This window comes from Daucus carota, chromosome 3, assembly GCF_001625215.2.
Source record: "Daucus carota subsp. sativus chromosome 3, DH1 v3.0, whole genome shotgun sequence".
In the NCBI taxonomy this organism is placed as follows: Eukaryota; Viridiplantae; Streptophyta; class Magnoliopsida; order Apiales; family Apiaceae; genus Daucus; species Daucus carota.
The window spans coordinates 1,686,043-1,701,941 of NC_030383.2; the positions used below are offsets into that span (position 1 = coordinate 1,686,043).

Genomic DNA, 15,899 nt, shown 5'->3' on the forward strand with positions numbered 1-15,899 from the left:
TGGCCAACTTGAAGAAGGAGAGAGATTTCTCTATCGCTAATCACGCCAAAGCAGTGAAGTTGGAGAAGGACCTCGACATTGAGAGGTCGGCCCGGGAGGCGTTGGAATCGAGTTTGGCTACCAAAGTCAAGGAGGCTGAAGCTCGCAAGGAAGCTGAGCTCGGGCAGAGAGTTAAAGATGCCGAGATCCGGGCGGATGCGGCTGACAAAAAGGTGTCCGGGTTGGAGAAGGAGATTGCTGACCTGAAGTTGCAGCTGGAGACCCGGAAGGCTCCTGAAGAGGTTGTTGCCGAGTTTCAGAAATCCGCAGCCTATGCAGATGCTTTGGCGAAGGCTGCAGCCACTGAAGTCATGCGCTGTTGGACTGTGGCTGAAAAGCATATTAAGACTGATCCGGCTGCTAATGCTCAAAGTTTCATCGACCTGTACATCGCCGCTAAGAACAAGATTTCTGCGGGGGGAGGGGAGCCCGAACCCTATGTCGACCCGGATCAGGAGGTGGACTCTGATTCCTCTGCCGACTCGGAATCTCTGGCCAATGAGACTCCTGCCAATGATCCTCCGGCTGATGATATTCCGTCTGTTTAGTTTCTTTCCATTGTCTCTAAAACAATCTTTTGTAATTTAAATTGCTTTGTGCTCGGATTTGAATATTTGCCCGGGGTCTATGTAGACCCGGGTTTGTGGATTGTTGCTCTCGTCGTTTTCTGTTAAGTATTTTCTTGTCATATTTGCCTGTGAATTCTTTCGTTTGCTTTGTATATTGTTTCATACAGGTGTACCCGGGTAACATCTACCCGAGTTGACTGTTTTAACATGTTTGCCCTTAGAAATTTCTCTAAGTAAAATAAGAATAGATGGACCCGGGTAACATCTACCCGGGTTGACTGTTTAAATATGTCTGGACTTAGAAATTTTACCAAGCGAATGATATGGATGGACCCGGGCAATCCTTACCCGGGTTGTTTGCTTTATATGTGATTGCCCTTAGAACTTTTCCTAAGTAAGTGAAATGGATTGACCCGGGCAAAGTCTACCCGGGTTGGCTGTTTTCAATATGATTGCACTTAGAATTTTTTCCTAAGTGAAACGGATTGACCCGGGCAAAGTCTACCCGGGTTGGCTGTTTTCAATATGATTGCACTTAGAATTTTTCCTAAGTGAAATGGATTGACCCGGGCAACGTCTACCCGGGTTGATTGTTTTCAATATGATTGCACTTAGAATTTTTCCTAAGTGAAATGGATTGACCCGGGCAACGTCTACCTGGGTTGATTGTTTTTAATATGATTGCACTTAGAACTTTTCCTAAGTAAATGAAATGGATGGACTCGGGCAAAGTCTACCCGGGTTGGCTGCTTTCAATATGATTGCACTTAGAATTTTTTCTAAGTAAATGAAATGGATTGACCCGGGCAAAGTCTACCCGGGTTGGCTGTTTTCAATATGATTGCACTTAGAATTTTTTCCTAAGTGAAACGGATTGACCCGGGCAAAGTCTACCCGGGTTGGCTGTTTTCAATATGATTGCACTTAGAATTTTTCCTAAGTGAAATGGATTGACCCGGGCAACGTCTACCCGGGTTGATTGTTTTCAATATGATTGCACTTAGAATTTTTCCTAAGTGAAATGGATTGACCCGGGCAACGTCTACCTGGGTTGATTGTTTTTAATATGATTGCACTTAGAACTTTTCCTAAGTAAATGAAATGGATGGACTCGGGCAAAGTCTACCCGGGTTGGCTGCTTTCAATATGATTGCACTTAGAATTTTTTCTAAGTAAATGAAATGGATTGACCCGGGCAGCATCTACCCGGGTTGATTGCTTTGTTGCCTTTGAAATTTTGGAAGTAGATAATAAAGCAGATTCATGATCAGCAAAAGACTTCATTGATATTTAAAATGATTACACAGCTTTGAGAATGATTCAAAATACATGGTTGCTTTTTAGGTATGCATAGCTGTTCTTCTAGGATTCTTCTTTCTCATCTGGTCTTTACTGATAGAATTTCCTTAGCCTGAGTCCGTGCCATGTGTTGGGCACTTCTGACCCGTCCATATGCTCTAGTTTGTAAGTGCCCGGCCTTAGGACTTCTTTGACTTTGTAAGGGCCTTCCCACTTTGGCATCAGCTTGCCAGTGTTGGTGGGATCAGAGGCCTCGGTGTCTCGTAGGACCAGGTCTCCTACTTGAAAATTTCTAACTCGGGATTTCTTGCTGAAGTGATCCCGGGTCTTCTCTTTGTATTTCTCCATTTTTGCGATTGCCTGGTCTCGGACCTCATCTACCAAGTCTAGGTTGACCCGGAGTCCCTCCTCATTGGCGATTTCATCGAAGTTGATTGCTCTATAGGAGGGTGATCCGACTTCAATTGGAAGCATCGCTTCGGTTCCATATGCTAACTTGAATGGAGTTTCGCCGGTGCTTGTCCGGGGACTGGTTCGGTATGACCAGAGGACATGAGGTAGTTCTTCTGGCCATTTGCTCTTGCTTTCTTCAAGTCTCTTCTCAATTCCTCTCAGGAGGATCCGGTTGGTGACCTCTACCTGGCCATTTCCTTGAGGATAGGCGACTGAAGACTTCTTGTGCTTGATGCCTCTTTCGGTCAGGTAGCTTTCAAAGTCCGACCCGATGAACTGGGGTCCATTATCTGAGACCAGGACTCTTGGCAGCCCGAATCTCATCAGAATGTTGTCCATGAACCGGATGACATCTTGTTGATTGATCGTCCGCATTGCCTTGGCTTCAACCCACTTGGTCATATAATCAATGGAGACAAGCAAGTATCTGAGGTCTCCTTTAGCCCGGGGGAAGGGTCCCATGATGTCTATCCCCCATACAGCAAAGGGGATCGGGGATAAGACCGAGGAGGGTAGGACGGGGCTTACCCGGGGCACGTTGCTGAATAGCTGGCAATTTTTGCACTTCTTAACAAACTCGACGGAGTCTTGATGAATTGTTGGCCAGTAGTATCCTTGCCGGATGATTTTATAGGCCAGGCCTTTTGCCGACATGTGATCTCCACAGATCCCTTCGTGAACTTCCCTCAGACAGTATTCGGCCTCCTCCGGACCTATGCATTTCAGGATTGGGGATGAGTAGGTCCGGCGGAAGAGGATCCCGCCTTCTACGAAAAACTTTGCTGCCTTAGCTTTTAGTCTTTGAGCTTTTCCCTTGTCCTCGGGTAACTCTCCTTTTTCTATGTAGTTGATCAGGGGAGTCATCCAGGTAGGGTTGTTGTTGATTGCGAAGATTTCTTCATGATCTATTGTTGGCTTGTGCAATTCCTCGAAATAGACTGAGCTATCCAGGTCTGCTGAATTTTGGACCAACCTGGAGAGGTTGTCTGCTTCAGCATTTTCTTCCCTGTTGATTTGCAGGATCTTGCACCCGGGGATTAGAGTGAGGTAGCCTTTTACCAAGGCTTGATACTTGGTCAAGACCGGGTCTTTGGCAAGGTATTCTCCATTGGTCTGCCTGACCACAATCTGGGAATCACTGTAGATGGTGAGATTTTGGATAGATAGGGTCCGGACTAATTTCAACCCTGCGAGGAGAGCTTCGTATTCCGCTTGGTTGTTGGTTGCTGCGAAACCGAAGGAGATTGCTGTTTTGATGGTGAACCCATCCGGGCTTTTCAAGATTAGCCCGGCTCCTGACCTTTCGGTTGTTGAGGAACCGTCGACATGGAGTATCCAAGACCCCGGGTTAGACTCTACCGGGGCTTCAGGTTCGGTTTCCATGGGGGTTGTCTGATTTTCTGGGAAGTTGCATTCCACCACGAAATCTGCCAGGACCTGGGCTTTGACTGCCGTCCGGGGTAGAAACGTTAGGCTGAACTGGCTAAGCTCGATTGCCCAGTTCACTAGTCTCCCGGAGATGTCCGGCTTGTGGATGATTTTCCTTAGCGGTTGGTCCGTGACAATCCTGATTTCTCTTCCTTGGAAGTAATGTCTGAGTTTTCTGGATGCGGTGATCAGTGCGAAAGCAAATTTCTCTAAGTTGGGGTATCTGGTCTCCGCATCTTTGAGGACTTGGCTGACATAGTAGACGGGCTTCTGCTGCCCGGCTTCTTCCCTGATCAAGGCTGCCCCGACGGCAAAGGGACCGGCAGACAGATATAGGTAGAGAGGTTCTCCGGGTAAGGCTTTTGTCAGGATCGGGGGTTTGGATAGATATGCTTTGATTTCATCAAGGGCTCTTTGGCAATCCGGATTCCATTCCACTAATTTCTGATTTTTTGCCCCTTTCAACAATTCAAAGAATGGCAGACATCTTTCAGCAAGTTTCGAGACGAACCTTCGAAGTGCTGCTAAGGACCCTGCTAGCTTTTGGACTTCCTTCTGAGTCCTAGGTGGTTGCATCTCTTGTATAGCTTTAATCTTCTCTGGGTTGGCTTCGATACCCCGGTTGCTTACCATAAAACCCAAAAACTTTCCAGCTTCAACTCCAAAGGTGCACTTGTCCGGGTTGAGCTTGAGCTTAGTTCTTCTCATATTCTCAAAACATTCTCTAAGATCTGAAATGTGACCCGGGACCGAAGTGGATTTGGAGATTATATCGTCGACGTAGCATTCTAAGTTCCTTCCAAGTTGGTCTTTGAAAATTTCATTCATTGCTTTCTGGTATGTAGACCCGGCGTTCCTTAACCCGAAAGGCATCAGTTTGTAAGCATACACTGCCCGGTGAGTTATGAAGGCTGTTTTGGCTATGTCTGCTGGGTTCATCTTAACCTGGTTGTACCCGGAGAAGGCATCCATAAAGCTTAACATCAGGTGTCCTGAGGTGGCATCGATAAGCTGGTCTATGCTTGGTAGAGGATAAGGGTCCTTCGGGCATGCCGCATTCAGATCCGTGTAGTCAACACACATCCTCCACTTTCCGTTTGCTTTCTTTACCATGACTACATTAGCTAGCCACTCCGGGTATTTGATCTCGCAGATGATATCTGCCTTCATTAATTTGCCAACTTCCTCATCTATTGCCTTCTGCCTTTCTGGTGCGAAGTTTCTTCGTTTTTGTTTAACAGGCTTCTTTTTGGGATCGACGTCCAGGCTGTGCATTGCCAATGATTCATCCAGCCCGGGCATGTCGTCCGGGCTCCAGGCAAAAACATCTGCATAGCTCCGGAGTAGTTGGATGAGTTCCTCTTTAAAGACAGTATCCAAGCCTTTTCCAATTTTGATTTTTCTTGTCGGGTTGTCTTTTTCGATCAGGACCGACTCGGTCTCTACCGCGGCTTCGACCTTGGTTAGTTCTTGTGCCGAGATCATTTGCTGGATCCGGGCGTCAGTGTTCTTTTCCACAAAATCTTGAGCGGAGCTCATGGTTGCTTTTTGGTTGCTTTGTTTGGGATCAGGGTTGGTTGCTCCCGGGTTATGACTACCCGGGTCAAGCTCGATGACCTGGACTTCACCCTTAGGGTTTGTTCTCGGGTAAGGTCGATGCTTCTTGTTGCTTTTTTGCTTTTGGAAGACTGTTGCCTTTCTTTTGTTGTCCAGGTGTGTTTCTGCCATGACCAAAGCTTGGCTGTAGCATACCCCGGCTGTTTCCGAATCTCCTTTGACTTCGCCTACCCCGAACGGAGTTGGGAATTTGAATTTCAGGTGTGTGACAGAAGTGATGGCTTCGATTTTGTTTAGACCCGGGCGGCCAATGATCACATTGTAAGATGAAGGAGTGTCTGTGACGTAGAATTTGATCATATGGACGACTTGGGTTGGGGCTGTGCCGAAACGGACCGGGAGGTAAAGGGTTCCTAGGACTGGGACAATGCTATTCCCGAATCCGTACAAGGGGTCCTCCCTGTAGTCGTTCATCCGGATGCTTCCTAGTTCCATCCGATCCATGGTGTGTTTGAACAGAATGTTGGCTGAAGAGCCGTTGTCCACCAGGATCCTCCTCACTTCATTTTCGGCCATGTCAAGGGTTACCACTAAGGCTTGATTGTGACCCCGGGTAACACCCTCGAAGTCCTTGCTGCTGAAGGAAATGACTTGTTCAGGGAAGGCTTGGATGGACATGACTTCTTGACAGGAGTCCGGGCTGGGAGGAGGGGAACAGGATCCCCCCAAGACCACATTGACTATGTTCTTTTGTTTCCCCGAACCATCTCCTTTGTTTGCTGTGTTCCGGGCTATGTATTGCCCCATGTTGCCTTTGCTGATTTGTTCTTCAATGAAGTACTTGAGGGATATGCAATTTTCAGTTTTGTGACCATGGGTGCCATGATAGTCGCAGTGCCTGTTGGTAGGTCTGCTTTCAGGGGGAGTTTGCATGGGTTTTGGTGGGTAGTAGAAGGGTTTGTCCCGGACCTCCTTGAGTATGTCCTCGCGGGATCTGTTCAGAGAAGTCCATTCGGGCTCTGGTTTCGGTTCCCTGGTTGCTTTGTTTGGACCGGGGTTACTTCTGGACCCGGATCCCTGTTGGCTGGTCCTCTTGGAACCTGATTGCTGGATGAAGTTTGTCTGTCTGTCTGGTTTGAATTTCTTATCCTGGTGATATTCTCTCCTGGGTCTATCCTCGACCTGCTTTCCTTTTGAGTTACCCTGTCGGGTCATTCTCATGGCTTGGAGTACGTCGGTTTCCTTAATGAATTTTGCAGCCATGGCGTAGGCAGCTGCCAGGCTCTGGGGTTCTTTGTTGATCAACTCGACCACATATCTCTCATTTTGTTCCGGGTCCAGGTTCCTTCGGAATATGCTCAGAGCTTCGCGCTCATCCAGGTTGGAAATTTTGTTGATTGCTTCCTGGAAACGTTTCATGTAGTCCGAGAGTGCCTCATTGTCATATTGGCGAACCGTTTCCAGGTGACACATATGGAGTTCGTGTGTCTTGTTTGCTCGAAACCTTCTGAGGAAGGCTTCCCTGAAGTCTTTCCAGGATCCGATGCTCCGGGAGGGGATCCGGCTGAACCATCTCTGGGCCCCTCCCTTGAATGTGGATGCGAAGAAGCGGCATTTGGTCAGATCATTGTAGTAGTAGATCAGGGCTATCTGTTCAAAATAGTGCAGGTGTTCCTCCGGGTCACCCAGTCCATTGAAGGACTCGAAGTTGTAGTGTTTCATACCCTTTTGTCGGGGTATGGATTCCAAGGAGTGGCTGAAGGGAGTCAGGGTTCCCCCAATTTCAAGCCCGGCATCATTCCCGATTTTCCTGTTGAGCTCATTGATCATGTCTCTGAGGTTGGTTTGCCCCGGTCTCTCATCCTCGTCATCAGAGAGGAGTTCGGGTGTTGTTTCCTTCCGGTATCGCTTGGACCGGGATCCTTTTGTCAACTTCTCCTCTTCGAGTTGGATCCGGAGGGCGATTTTTTGCTCAAGTTTTTCTTCTTCCTCTTTCCGGATCTGTTCTTTCCTTTCAGCCAAGATTTTCAGCCGGGTTTCCTCACTTTCCTTTTGTTTCTTTTTCTTTGCTTTGTCTCCGATTCGGTCAAAGACGGAACCCCGGGATTGGCGGCTGTTCCCGGAGTCCTCAGACTCACCGATGTCCTCAAGTCTGCGGTTGCTTTCCCGGCGATCATGGTACTGCCGGATGGCCTCGGCCAACTCTACATTGGTGAGCTGGGACAGGTGGAGGGTGGTGATCGGGACGTCGGTGTACTTGTACTGGTTCGCTTCGATCGTGACCCGGGCGTCATTGGGGTTGATGGTTTGGTTCTCCTCCGGGTTTACATGGGTGAAGAGAGGTCCCGAGGCATGATCCTGGTTCGGGTTATCCTGGTCTGTCTGAGGGTTATCCGGGTTCTGGGGAAGACCCAGGTGGGAGCGTGTCCTTTTTGTCATGGTTTCAAGAACTCACACAGGGTATATGGTTGCTGTTTTGGGTGGTAGTGCCCACAAATAGTATAGACAGTGACAGGATGACAGAAATAGTGTGTACAGGTAGTCAACTTACTATTTTCAGAAGTATCACAAATAGTTAAGTGACAAAATGTGTGCAGGTGTGAGACAAAAAGATTTTATGTGCTAGAGACAAGATTAGGGTTTTGCTCAGACAGGGTTTGCTAACATGCACACATCAAGAAAAACCATGGCTGAGGGTTTCGAGAAGCTGGGTGTTTCACGAAAGCTTACTGGTGTTATTTGGACCCCCGTTTCGGGGGTTTGTTGAAGAAGATGAGTCCAGTGGCACCGTGACCACAGGACAGAGGACACCTTCCCCTCCTTCTAGCGCCAAATGATAACGCCAATCTCCGATCCCGGTCCTTCCTCCGCCGTGGATGACGGTTCTGCGGTGTAGCTGCTGGATGGGAGCCTACAAAACAACGCCGGCGGGGGGGTTTTGCCCCAAAGCGCCTCCGGCGTGAGAGTAAGCGTAGGTTTCGGAAGGATAAAGACTAGAGAAAGTGTTATCTATGTGTGGTGGGTGAAGGTGTTTAGCTGGTGGTTGCTGGTGGCTGAGAGTGTTTGAATGTATGCTGAGTGTAAGTGTGTGTGAGAGTGAGTGTGTAGAATGAAGTTACCCTTGAACTCTTGATCCTTGGTCTATTTATAGGCCAAGGATTAGGGTTCAAGGGTGCGTACCTGGATCCTGGTCCTACACGTGTAGGGGCTTGATCTCCTACACGTGTCCAGGTGTCAGCGTAGGAGTAGTATTTTGGAATGTTCCTTGGGTTGTCTCCATCGTCAGTAGTTGGCCGTTACGTTTTGTCCTCATTGTGTCAGTCTGTGCCTCGTGCAGTAGATGTCGGCTGGTACATGTTTGGACCCTGGTCGAGGAGTGTGGTTGAGAGGTACCCGGGTTCAGTGTCATACCCGGGGGGTGTATCCTGGAGGGATTGAGGGGTTGAGGGGTTGACTGTGGTGTTGGTGGCTACCCGGGGGTAAGAGTTCCTTTACAGGACCCGGGTGTATCTCGACCGGGTTATACCCTATCACACCGTACATTGGTCCATTCTACTGTGGTCCAAACATCCTGGAATCTGAATTAATGACATTTGTGGTCTTGTTTGGAATCTGCAAGGAGTTTCATAATAGTAGTAGTTATAGTTCTTATCTAGTTTTGTATAGTGACATCTAAAATTCAATTAATTAGTTGCATTTCTCTCTAATCCGGCCTTTTAAGTGTTCGGGAAGAGAACACTTGATAAACTCTCGACATCTCGTAAAGAAAGCGGGTTAACAGAATGCGAGAACAAGAGCGCATTGGTGGTGTTCTACTTTCTGTGGAGGAGAAAGGGACCATACAAGTATATATGTCTCTGAATGAATGAACTTTAGGCGGCAGGTAGATGCAGACACCAGACTAGCTAGGTTGTCATTTTATTTTTTTGAATGAGTGTACATTATGTGCCGAGGAACTGTCCAACCTATCACATTAGATTTTTCAACTTATTTGTTGGTTTCTGACTCTCCGGTGCGAATAACTTCGTATATGTTCATTTCCGTCATTTGAATACGTATCCAAAAAATTGAATAATATTTGCATATGTGCTTAAAAATAAATTTATTTCGACATAATTTGTGACACATCACCCATCAGAATCAAATTGTCGCCGTGTTAATATTTTGTACTGTAACAACTATTATAAAATGTTTATAACACTGGAATCATTAGAATCATAATATAAGGATCGTCACTCAAGGATGTTTATAACGCTGGAATCATTAGAATCATAACTCAAACAGAGTAAGCTCGAACTCGACTCGAGAATATATACTTGACTCAAACAGATTTTCCGGTCAGAGTTTAAACAAATCGGACTTGATGAAAAACTCAAGTCTAAGTCGAAATTTTATGAGCTCGACTCGAACTCCTAGTTGAACTCGATATGGATATTTTCTTTTGGATAAGCTGCTTATTTCTTTTTCTTGTATTCATCAACCTCATTGTCAAAATCCACAACATTTTGTAAATTGGCCCAATAATGTATATTGATGGACTACCAGCCCAAATTATGAAGCGGGTTCAGTTTTGGTCAGCCCATTCTGTTTCTGACAATTCAGTGCCAATTTATAAGTATACCTTCCAAATCTGGGGTCCTGCATAGGTCGGCCAATCTTCATGCTCCATTCAATTGGAGAAAGAATTTAATATTTAATAATTGGGAACGGCTTTGGATTTTCTGGCCTGGATTATCAGATTTGGACTGCTAGGCTCCACTGCATAAACACAAATTAGTGGTTAATCTTTTGTTTTGGTAGTTAGTAGTTGGTTTTAGTTAAACTTAACATGCTTTAATCAAACACAATGCTTCCATCTGATTAATTGTGTCATGATCACTCAGATCTGATCCATTTGCCTTGGATCTTGATTTGATTTATATTTTCATGTTCAGATGGGGGACCGAGGTCAGTCTATGTAGTATCACTAGTATGTATGGTCTCGGCTAAAATTCGAAAATCACGAGAACTAACTGATTCAATAAACCACAATTTTCATTTGCAAAACAAAAAAAAATGTGATTTGAAATCTCGGATAACCTCCGTTATCTAATCTTTAATATATTTTTATTTTAACATGAGTATTTCGTAATCCTGATTCCGTCAGCAATTTAGATCGATTATAAACCGAATAGACATAGATCACATGCTTATACTATGGATTTAGATAAATACGGAGTACCATCAATGAATATTAAAATTATAGGATTTAAATAAATACCGAGTACCAATATTAAAGTATTGCACATTTTGGTCTTTGATTAAGACTACACAGTAAAACAAAAGATATGGCTATTCTTCTAACCTTATGCATAAACCAAATGAACTATCGACCTGCTATCCTATGAAATAAGCTTAAGCAATCAAATTTTGGAACCCTTCTAGCAGCACCACTATGAATCGGGCTAGGAATGGTTTGCAAGTAAGCATGAGCCAGCATTTTTCCGAGTTGAATCTGAGCCGGAGTACTCAGATGCAGTCCATCCGGTTGCAGCTGCAGACCCTTTGCATCAACACACCATACATTCGGCAGCTCGGTTCCTAGCTGTGCTTCTCTTACTTTCGCGATAAATGGCCCCGATCCTGATGCCAACGCAACCTTAAATGTCACACACCAGCTCGTATTAGACTTGAACAACAAACATGCATTGAAAGAATCAGAAGCGGATCTAGAACTGTTTTCTTAGAGGCACCAAATAAATATTCAAAAAAGACGTGTATATTTTCAAATTTTCTCTGAGCACTTCTATAATGAAAATTTTAGAATGATGAGAAAATGTTGAAAAATAATAATTTTAGGGAGACACGTGTCCCCAGCCTCTTACTAGATCCGCCCCGGACATAATTGAATAATGACGGGTTTCGAGTTGTTACTTACTTGAATCACCGGTAGCAGAGGGAACACAAGATCCTGGCGCAGGTTAATTACAAAATTTTCAAACCTCCCCTTGTACAACTCTGCATCAGCTAATGTCACGGTGTCGCTCTCCCCTTGATACCACAACATTGCCCGGATGGTGCCCCCGCCTTGAACTGCAGCCACCGCCCTCCGGACGAGCTGGTTGTAGAGCGGGGAACCCCGGGCCCACTGGCTAATATTCGTGCCACCAATAGCACAGGGCACCAGCGCCACCTGACCAACACCCGAGTCCTTGTGCATCAAGGACTTGGCAAAAGCCAATCCCGGTCCAATCCCACAAACCTTAGTAACATCAATATCACGATGAAGCGGCTCCTGAGCCTTTTCCCAAACCAGCCCTGCAGAGAGCCGAAGTACTGATCGACTAGGCCGCGACTCGTCAGGCACGATACCGTCCCATGTGTCATTAACAACGCCTCCGCGGCCTGACATGTTGCTCTGTCCGGCTAATAGAATTATGTGCTTTTCGCAACCCACCAAACTGGCGTAAACCAGAAGCATTAACCACCTCAAGGCAAGCATCCTTATTTTCTTCAAATTTTTCGAAAGTGCATGTCAGCAGAGAACAAATATTTAGCCCATTCTTTAAGCAAGAATAATCAGTGTTAAATAAACTTGTCTTGTACTTGCAAGTCAATTCTTCTAACAACTTTCCTGATTATGTATTAGATTAACAACAACTTTCTTGCTTAATTACACATAAGTTTCACATCAACACTTCTTAATTACATATTTTACTTAAGCAATTTGTCTGAATCCAACAAATGGCCTGCATAGCAAAATCTTTTAGGCGTCAACCTTCAGTCACCTGAGTGTTCATTTACGCGTCCACCTAATCGTGTTGATGTGTACAAATTTGCTGCAGATTTGTTTATAAAAATATATAGAATTTTTTTTAGTAATGATCAACTGCTGATCATCATTCGGTATATATTAGGAATTTTAGCAGTCCTCTCAGAAAACAGTTTTCTTTTTGGCTAAATCTGATAAAACACTTTTCATGCTTTGTTTTCGTGTCGGCTTGTATCAATTAGGCATGAGAAGCACGCCATGCTAGAACTCGAAAACAACCTCCTACATAGTTTGTAATAGTCTGAGCAAATGCAATGCAGTTCATGAATGTTTTTACCGGCAATCGACGAATGTTAAGTTACCGGTTCTCCTATAACCCAGGATATTAGGAAAACTCAAGATATTAGGAGTAACATTTTACTCACTCCGAACTCCATTTCTGAGTTGAGAATGGATCACTGTTCACAAGCATTTATATACAATTTTATTTTCGTTTCTATAATTTAATATAAAAATAGGGAATTATATGAGAATATTGGGATCCCTAGAATTATAAACAATGTGTTCTGTTACTCTATTCTAGCAATAAATCAGTGCAAATCTACAACCATCCAGTGCAAGCATTGATGAAAACAACATGGTTGCAAAGCAATAATAGTGCTAATAACAGTGCTCCTTTGGATATATGGTGCACTGAATTTGATAGCAGTGGGGTGGACTAAAATTGAAGTGCTTGTCCAACTCAAAATATCTTAAAATTTGATTTTTTGACCATTTAAAATATAATATTTAATTAACTTTTTTATTTTATATTAAATTAAAGTTTAAATTCTAAAACTTTGTGCGATATAAATTTTATAAGGCAAAATTATAGTTAGGTTTGAATTTTATTTTTTTTGTCTTAAAACATGTGTGAAAAATTCAAAAATGATTAAAATGGGATGGAATAGGTACTATATATTTAAATTTCTGAACAAGTCTGAACTAGATTCGAGATGTACTCCCTCCGTTCCTAAATATTAATCGCTTTGACTTCGTGCACGTAATTTTAGATGTATAAAAAATATACTTCCACGTAGTATTTTTCGAATTTTAACATCTATATTTTTATTTAGAAAAGAATTTTTTAAAAAAAACGTGTACAAATACGTTTTAATTGCATCTCAGAATACGTGCAAAAAGTTAAAGAGACTAATAAAAACGAACGGAGGGAGTAGCAATCACAGAGCATATATATTCATGTTTAATTTTTTTTTTAAATATCATCAAATCAAACCAATATTAACTTTGCACTTTTGATTATATCAATTTTAAAAAGGGGATGGTATTTTCAAAACTTTAGAGTGTACACCAATTTATTACGACTCGCACTATTGATTTACGAATTTTACAAAAACTCACCTAAAACTCATCCAAGGCTGCAAGTAAAATCGTCCAATATAAAATAAAATTTATTTACTACAAGTAAATAAGAGATAAATTCTTGTTAAGACATTTATAATTGGATTAGCAAGACTAAAGATAAAGAGGGACACCCAGTTTGTTTCACAGTTCAAATCCATAACACACAAATAAATAATACTCCCTCCATTTTGAAATACAAGTTGTTTGACTTCCTTTGACCGCATGTTTAAAATCAATATTTTTTATTAATTTTTTCTGAATAAAAATATCAATAATATTTTTTATTCAAAAAAGAAAATTTTGAAAATACTCATTTTTAACATGTGGTCAAAATACTTAAATTCGTGTAAAAAAATTAAAACACTTATATTTCAAAACAGATGGAGTAATCGGATCATGTTTTTAAACTGCTGACCGACAGGTCAGCTCATTACTCATCAAATCAGAACCTGAACGGCATTGAAAATTTGGGTTCAAGTCGTATTCAACAAACCGCTCAATTAGGTACTCGTTGGGATTGTTTGAACGGTTACTGCAATAATGCACATTACTACAGGTCAGTTAAATCCGATTTGAATCCCATGGACCCATTTCAAGTTTTGAACTACAGTTACGAGAATTAACACCAGGTATAAGACCGAAATACTAGGATTATCAGAATTATTCGAAATACATTTTTGTCCGAATCAATATCATTTAAAATTATTATTCTGAAAAATTGAATTATTCATGATTTATTATTATTAATTTAATTCATGTTCTCTAATTCGATCAAGTGATAAATTTTTTGAAATTATTTAATAATCACCCGATTAAACTCTGAACAATCAAAATTAATCATCTTAACTGATTAATCTGATCTAATCTTCATTTTTCGCGACAGTCTATCGAGTCCCATTCCTATTTGTTTAGGACACTCTGATATTTTCTTTGATGATTCTTTTCAAAGTGTACAACGAAATGTTAGAGTCTCAAAGCTATTCAAAGTGCGTTTTCCTCGGAATCGATTCAAGATTTTCAGACATGGAGTATTCCCATCATGACTTTTTGCACATTTTAGGAGTATTGACCACATATTTTAAAAATATTTTTTTTTAATTTTTTTCTGATATTCATGTTATATTTTTATAAAAAAATAAAAATATTAACTTTAAATATGTGTTCAATACCCCTAAAACAATGTGCAAAAAATCAAAATGACTTATATAAAAGACCAGAGCGAAAACTTTCTTTTCAAGTTTAGTGAAAATGGATTTTGGGACTAAAGATTGAACACATGCTAACAATAGACAAAATGTTGAACTTTTAAAAAGACTTAAATAAGAAAATATGAAATCCTAGTCTACAAACTTGATTAAAGTAATTTTTAACATTAATCCCATCTCATCCCTCTTCTGTACACTACCCAAAACTTTATTACTCCTTTCTTCTATTCTTTAAGACACAGCAGTAGTCCAATTTCCTTCCGTTTTCGCATTTTCAGCTCCATTCAAAATTCCAAACCTGAAACTTGTAACCAAAACATATCCGAGACCAAAAATCCGCTAATAATTAACCGCTAATCCATTCCCCTAATTCCCATCCGCTTTCCAATTGCATTCCCGATCACAGCCTCATTCTCCAAACACATTCCACTCTGCTCAATCCCACTCATGTAGTCCTTCACCTCTTTCTTGATCATCTCCTGCATCACCATCAAAAACTCCGGCTTAAAAAACTCTTTCTCCGTCGCCGTCTCATCCCCACCCTTCTCCTTCTCCTCCGACCCCGGCAGCGACAGCGACAACGAAGTCGGCGGGTCGGGCACCACCACAACCGGGTCGGGTCGGGTCACAGGTCGAAAACCCGAACCCGACCCGGGAACCGGCGGAAGACCCGAATGGCCCGAATCACTCAGATCCGACCCGGACGGGCTCCCCGGCTTGACCCGACTACAAAACACAACCTTCTCCTGACCCGACCCGAGACTCGCCGACCTCTTCAACTCCCTCCCTCCAGACACCACCCGACCCGACCCGCCGTCAAACCCGACAAAATCCTCCTCCGACATCGACGCACACTTCCTCTTCAACGTGCTATTCCAATGATTCTTAATCGCATTATCAGTCCGCCCACTCAGCATCCTCGCAATCGTGGCCCACTTGTTCCCAAACCTCTCATGGGCCTTCAAAATCGTCTCATCCTCCTCCTTACTAAACGGCCGGTGCTCCACCTCCGGCGACAACTGATTACACCACCTTAACCTACAGCTCTTCCCCGACCGGCCCACAATACTCTTACTAATCAGGCTCCAGTTCCGCGGCCCATACTTCTCCACCAGCCCAACAAGCCTCTCGTCCTCTTCAGGGCTCCAAGGCCCTTTAACTCGATCCATACTCAGTCTTGAAGATGTCTTGTTA

The 15,899-nt window shown here is 43.3% G+C and overlaps 2 protein-coding genes across 2 annotated transcripts; both read right to left on the minus strand.

Moving 5' to 3' along the window:
* Positions 1-10,613: 10,613 nt before the first annotated feature.
* LOC108213648 (probable carbohydrate esterase At4g34215) lies at positions 10,614-11,939 on the minus strand. The gene is made up of 2 exons (XM_017385450.2): positions 11,263-11,939; positions 10,614-10,983 (listed from the first exon to the last, which is right to left on the minus strand). Exons 1-2 carry the CDS (start codon positions 11,824-11,826, stop codon positions 10,711-10,713), a joined length of 837 nt encoding a protein of 278 aa, XP_017240939.1. The 5' UTR covers positions 11,827-11,939; the 3' UTR covers positions 10,614-10,710.
* A 2,847-nt stretch (positions 11,940-14,786) lies between these two features.
* LOC108215385 (transcription factor MYB44) lies at positions 14,787-15,899 on the minus strand. The gene has a single exon (XM_017387884.2). The coding sequence runs from the start codon at positions 15,872-15,874 to the stop codon at positions 15,059-15,061; it is 816 nt and encodes a 271-aa protein (XP_017243373.1). The 5' UTR covers positions 15,875-15,899; the 3' UTR covers positions 14,787-15,058.

What these genes read in the sequence shown, in the direction of transcription:
- LOC108213648 (XM_017385450.2), bottom strand. Translation starts at nt 11,826, where the DNA reads ATGCTTGCCTTGAGGTGGTTAATGCTTCTGGTTTACGCCAGTTTGGTG. An exon ending in CTCTGCTACCGGTGATTCAA is followed by an intron (nt 10,984 to 11,262) that starts GTAAGTAACAAC and finishes GTGACATTTAAG; the next exon opens with GTTGCGTTGGCATCAGGATC.
- LOC108215385 (XM_017387884.2), bottom strand. Translation starts at nt 15,874, where the DNA reads ATGGATCGAGTTAAAGGGCCTTGGAGCCCTGAAGAGGACGAGAGGCTT.